Raw genomic sequence first — 6,660 nt, forward strand, 5'->3', positions numbered from 1 at the left:
AGCATTATTTTAAGGTGATTGGAGGACGTTTTAGGGGAGATGTCAGAGGTAGGTTCTTTACAGAGAGTGGTGGGTGCATGGAATGTACTCCCACAGTGGTAGTAGAATCAAATACATTAAGAACATTAAGTGACTCTTGGATAGGCACATGGAAATTAGTACAATGAAGGGTATGTAGGTTAGTTTGATCTTAGAGTAGGATAAAAGGTTAGCACAACATCAAGGGCCGAAGGGCCTGTACTGTTTTATGTAACTCCTTTAAATGTACCTTTGGAGTAGGTGGAAGCCATTTGCCTTAAAAGGTCTTTTCTACTATTCAATCAGAACATGGCTAATTTGCACCTCAATTCCATCTTCCCACACTTGCATCATGTCTTTTGCTATCTTTGTCCCCCCCAACAAAAATCTATTAACCCCAGTCCTGAAACTACTAGCTAGTTCCTAGCATTGACAATCTTTTAAGGCACAGAGTTTCCTATTTCCACAACTCTTCATGTGAAGTAGTATTTTTCCTGATTTCCCTCCTAAATGGCTGAGCCTTGTTCTGAATTACTACCAGAGGAAATAGTTTATCTGTTTATTATCAGTTTGTTATAACCTTTTGTTAAACGTTGAACAGGGCCATTGTTCCTTTTGTGTCCAGAGGTAAGGAAGGTAAGTGATTGCCCCTGACATCAAGGCTGCATTTGGCTGAGTATGGCTTAAGTGTAGTCTTTGGAAACTGGAATGAATAGGAGTCAGGCAGAATCCCCACTGGTTAGAGTCAAAGGAAGATGGTTGTGGTTGGTGAGGTCAACCATCTCAGCTCCAGGACATCTCTGCAGGAGTTCTTCAGGGTAGTGTCCTATGCCCAACAATCAGCTGCTTCATCAGATGGCCTTCTCTCCATTTCAAGTTAAAGAGTGGGCATGTTAATTGATGATTGCACAATACTCAGCACCATTGTGATTCCTCAGTTACTGAACCAGACCATGCAGCAAGATCTGGATAATATCCAATTTAGGGCTGCCAAGTGGCAAGTAACATTTGTACCACACATTTGTGCCAGGCAATGACCATCTCTAACAAGACAGAATCTGACCATCACCCTTTGACATATTCAATGATGTTACCATCAAACAATCACTAGCTATAAACATCCCATTGACCAAAAGCTGAATTAGATTAGCCAAATAAAAATAGTGATTACAAGAGCAGGACAGAGGGGTGGTGTAGTGGTAATGTCATTGGACTAGCTTCCTGAACTCCAAGTTAATGTTCTGAAGATATGGGTTTGCGTATGCAGTTGCTGGAGGAGTTGTACAGCACAGAAATAGATCCTTTGGCCCAACTCATCCATGCTGACTCCGTTTTCTAAACCGAACTAGTCCTATTGCCTGTATTCAGCCCATAGCCTTTTATCTTTCATTACATTACATTACAGTGTGGAAACAGGCCCTTCGGCCCAACAAGTCCACACCGACCCGCTGAAGCGCAACCCACCCATACCCCTACATTTACCCCTTACCTAACACTACGGGCAATTTAGCATGGCCAATTCACCTGACCTGCACATCTTTGGACTGTGGGAGGAAACCGGAGCTCCCGGAGGAAACCCACGCAGACACGGGGAGAACGTGCAAACTCCACACAGTCAGTCGCCTGAGACTGGAACTGAACCCGGGTCTTCGGCGCTGTGAGGCAGCAGTGCTAACCACTGTGCCACCGTGCCGTCTATCCGTATAGTAAAATTTGAATCCAATAAGAATCAGGATTAAAAAGCTCGCATAATGGTGACCATGTAACTATCGTTAATTGTCACGAAAGGATTCACCAATGTCCTTTAGGAAGGAAAGATACATGTAAGTCAGACCTGGTAAGGTAACTCCAGATCCAGATCAATATGCTAATGTCCCCTTGCAGCAATTATGGATAGCTAACAAATAGTATGATTTTTTTTAAACTTGAAAAAAATCCTGCAGTGAGTAACTCAGCTTCTGACTCCACAAAACCTGTCCACCATCTATAGGGCACCAATCAGGACTGTGATGAAATACTCCACCTGGATGAATGCAGCTCCAAAACATTTAGGAAGTTTCACACCATCCAAAACAAAGCAGCCCACTTGTTAGGCATCTCAATCTCACCTCCGTTCCTTCCTCCATCACTGACATTCAGTAATAGCAGTGCGCACTGCAGAAATTCACCAAAAATCCTTTGACAGCATTTTCCAAACCCATGACCACTTCCATCAAAAAAAGACCAGGACAGAAGATACATGGGAACACCACCACCACCTGCACGCTCCCCTCCAAGCCACTCACCATGCTGAATTTTACTTATTCATTTGTGGGACATGGGCATCACTGGCTGCCCATCATTTATTGCCCATGCCCAGTTGCCCTTGAGCAGGTGAGCTATCTTCCTGAACTGCTATTGTCCACGTGCTATAGGTTGCTGCCATGCCCTTAGGGAGAGAATTGCACGAAATTTAACCAAGCGACAGCGAAGGAATGGCAATATATTTCCAAGTCAGAATGACTGGCCAACATTTATTGCCCATCTCTAATTGTTCTTGAGAAGATGGTGCTGAACCTGCAGTCCACGTGCTGCAAGTAGATCCACAATGCCCTTATGGAGGGAATTCCAGTTCTGAAGAAAGGACACTAGACCTGAAACGGTGACTTTGCTTTATCTCTGCAGTTGCTGCCAGACCTGTTGGAGTTTCTCCAACAATTTGTTTTTTGGGATTAAGATGGAAGCATGGCAACAGAGGGAGAGAACAGGAGGAGGGGATGGTGCGATAGCAGGAGGGGGACAGAGGCCAGACAGTAAAGATGGGATGATGAATGAGTTAAGAATAGAGGTGGAGGTGGATGATTACAGGAAGGGACAGAAGAAGAGTGGAGATGGAAATGATGTAAAGAAGAGACAAACGAAGGAGCACAGAGATAGACTGGGATGCGGCAGAACAGGAAAAGTTTGTGATTTTAAAGGAGTGATTCATTAAGTTAGATTTGAGAGGGGAGAAGGTTAGTTTTGGAGGGAAAGCAGTTGAGTAGCCTGACAACACTCTCTCTGTATTCTCCATTTGGGTGAGGTAGAGGGGGAGACTAGAGTCCACACAACACTGTATCTGACAGGGATAAATTGCCGAGTACCAAAAGCTGTAGTATAATGAGATTCTCGATGTTATAATACTTAGTGGATTGTGGATACCAAAACACTTACCTAGATGGTAACTGAAATTTACAATACAAAATATTTACTGTACCTAAAGTTAGAATTATTGAAATTTGAACTTGGGATTTTCTCTCATCAGTAACTTTTAGTGAAGCCTGTCTTAGATGCACAGATGGGTGGGGACAGTGATAGGTGGGTGGTTTAAAACTACTTACCATTGGTGTTTGTGCTCTGTGTTTCATAGTAGTCTCTGCATGTTTCTTAGGATGGGACGACATGAACTCTTGACTTGGACCTTTGCTGTGCTGATGAGGAGCGAACACAATGGAGGAAACAGCTGGACAGTTGCAGGAAAACACTGGCATCAAAGTAAGAGAGATTTGCATTTATACAGTGTCACATCAGAACATAAAGCATAGCTTCAAACCTAAAATCCCTTACAAAGTTTTCATTTGTATCCCCCAATTCTTACATGCCTGATCTTGGTCATTCACAACCCACTGGAGTAACCTAAGAGGGCACACTGCAGATGTGAGCTCTGACACTGGGAGTTGGCAGACTAATTGACTTGGGGGTGGGAAGGGAGGGAGAACTGCAGTCAAACCAATTTCTACTTATTTATCTGCAAATGTAGGTGGATTGTGACCAGGGGTATAAGTCCTGGCTGATGTGAAGCCATCTATTAGCCATTAGATTGCCAGTCTATTTACAGCACCTCGCAACGTAGGGGACCCTATAAGTAAAATATTTTAACTTAGTACGAACTATGGAGAGAGATAGAACTGTAATTCTTTAGGTTGTGCTGGCATGTCCCCCCTCCCCACCTCCAGACCGCATTGTAGTCGCTCACTGTGATAAGATGAAGGTACAGACCTGCATGCTTTCACACAGGTCTCCACTCCAGCAGAGATTGAGGGAGGGAACAAAATCCCTAACAGTAGTGTCTTGAATTTTCAGTAATGACCACATCCTATCAATTCTAATGCATTTTTGTTTATTTCAAATATCCACAGGATAGATGCCATTAGGTTGTTTTCCCTTTGTGGGAAGAATCTAGGACCTGAGGGCATAATCTCAATCATAGAAACCCAACAGTGTGGAAACAGACCATTTAGCCCAACAGGGTCCAAACCAACGCTTAGAGTAAGCCACCTCGACCCATTCCGCTACCCTATTACTCTAGATTTATCCCGACTAATGCACCTACCCTACACATCCCTGGACACTACGGGCAATTTAGAAGACCAATTCACTTAACCTGCACATCTTTGGACTGTGGGAGGAAACCGTGCAGACATGGGGAGAATGTGCGAACTCCACATGGACAGTTGCCCAAGGCTGGAATGGAATCCAGGTCCGTTGCACTGTGAGGCAGCAGTGCTAACCACTGAGCCACCAGAGAGATATTGGAGGAATTTCTTCTTTCAGCAGGTAGTGCATCTATACATGTCTTTACCACAGAAGGCTGTCCGTGCTGGGTTGTTAAGCATACTCAAGGCTGAAACAGATAGGTTATTTTTTTTTTTTAAATGTCAGGAAAGGAATAAAAGGGTCACTCAACCTGAAATGTTAACAGATTTCTCTCCACAGATACTGCCAGACCTTAACTTTTCCAGCAATTTCTGTTTTTGTTTCAGATTTATAACATCCACAGTTCTTTCAGTTTTTATTAAAGAATCAAAGGTAATAGAGTAAAGCAGTAAAGTGGACTTGAGGATCATCAGATCAGCTATGCTCATTAAATGGCTGAACCAACCTATTGAACCAAATGGTCTAACTAAACCAAATTAATCAAACATAATATGCATTTAAGGCATCTGTGTTTGCTGTCCCTTGATAATCAATATTTTCCCATATTATGGTCTCAACAGATGGTGACTGGTCTGTAGCTGCCTGCTTTATCACTACTGTTTTCTCCCAGTTGGTAATCCTGCAACTGCTCAGCCTAAGTCACACATCCAAAGAGAATTTGAAGATTTTGGCCTTTGCGATTTTCATGTTTGTTTTTCTAAAATAGAAGCATCTAAACAAACTTTAGATATTTCTTTGTTACCCTATCCGATATTGCCCTTACCTTCAATATCAACATTAACAGCATCCTCTTTCTTGTGAAGACTTGTATCACATAACTCATCTAATACTTCAGTTTTCTGCTAAAAAGAGATCTCAATCTCTGCCCCTAATTTACCTATCCTCCTTATGGCTCTCCTTTTTAAGGAAATAAAAACTTCAATGCTGACTTATAGTTTTCCGATTCTTTTTCTATCTCATTCACTTTTTCCCTTTTTTTTTCCCTTTTCAGTTCTTCTCTGCACCTGTATTCAGCTGGATTTTGTACTGTATTTTGATCCTGACATTTATTATTTATTTTCTTTCTATTTTAAACTCGGTATCTCTGTTAACTTTTGATACACTACCTTTTCTCACTCATAGGAATATCATGCTTGTAGTCTTATCACCTTGGGCAGCACAGTGGCTAGCATTGCTGCTTCAAGCAAACCCAGGTTCGATTCCAGCCTTGGGCAAATGTGTAGTTTGCCTTTCCCTGTTTCTGTAGGAGTTCCCTCCCAGTGCTCTGGTTTCCTTCCAGTCCAAAGATGTGCAGGTTAGGGTGAATTCACTGTGCTAAATTGCCCAGTGTCTAGGGATGTACAGGATTAGCCATGGGAAATGCAGGGTTACAAAGTAGATCGGGGTGGGATCCTCTTCAGAGGGGCAGTGTGGATTTGGAGGGCCGAATGGCCTGCTTCAACACTAAGGATTCTATGATCTTAAGATCTCCCAGCACTGGATTTATTGTTTTACCTGAACCTTTTGGATACCACCCCTTTTTAATTGCTTGAATTATCAATCTTACAGTCCAGTATCTTACCTTTCATTGCCCCTACTTTGTAAATCTATATTGTAAACCTAAACATATTCTCAAATAAGTAACCCACAGAAAGCAAACCATTCCTCAAAACTAGATCCAGCACTCCCTCCCGCTCTGAGAGCTTGGAAATGGTGTACAGATTTCAAGAACTGCAAGTTGTGTCTTTTTACATTAAGTTCCCCCATCAAGTCTATATTTAGATAGCGACCACTGTTTTAGTTTGCTCATAGGTTTCCTCGCAACACCCACCCCCAAATGTTTGAAGGCAGAGTTCAAGTACTGATATTATATGGGGGGTTCTTCTAAAATGCCAGGACTTACCTGAGAGACAGAAAACCAAACAAGTGAAGGTAAGGACAGAGTTAACATCATTTTGGGGTTTTCTCATCTTCCTCCAGACTACAGTATTCCGGAGAGGTTTTGCCTTTGTGTGTTTTAGGTTTGGTGAGGGGGTTTCATTCGTGGTCCATGCTTGCTGTTGAGCTGTATCCTGCTCCCAGGCTCACAGCTGATGGCCAGTCGGTTGCCCTGGAGAGGAGTTTGAATGATACTCGTGCGCAATGCGACGCGGGACTTGGAGTTCAGTTGCACCCGGACACGTGGCCCCGAGTGCGACGCTGGACTAC

At 43.0% G+C, this 6,660-nt stretch overlaps 1 protein-coding gene across 1 annotated transcript in view; it reads left to right on the forward strand.

Moving 5' to 3' along the window:
* LOC122544734 (ankyrin repeat and death domain-containing protein 1A-like) overlaps positions 1 to 6,660 on the forward strand; it is a 124,216-nt gene that overhangs the window by 95,756 nt on the left and 21,800 nt on the right. The window contains exon 14 of the mRNA XM_043684041.1: positions 3,428 to 3,531. Coding sequence (XP_043539976.1) covers positions 3,428 to 3,531 — 104 coding nt within the window. The remainder of the gene's footprint in view (positions 1 to 3,427; positions 3,532 to 6,660) is intronic.

Source organism: Chiloscyllium plagiosum, chromosome 51 (genome assembly GCF_004010195.1).
Source record: "Chiloscyllium plagiosum isolate BGI_BamShark_2017 chromosome 51, ASM401019v2, whole genome shotgun sequence".
NCBI classification, from domain to species: domain Eukaryota; kingdom Metazoa; phylum Chordata; class Chondrichthyes; order Orectolobiformes; family Hemiscylliidae; genus Chiloscyllium; species Chiloscyllium plagiosum.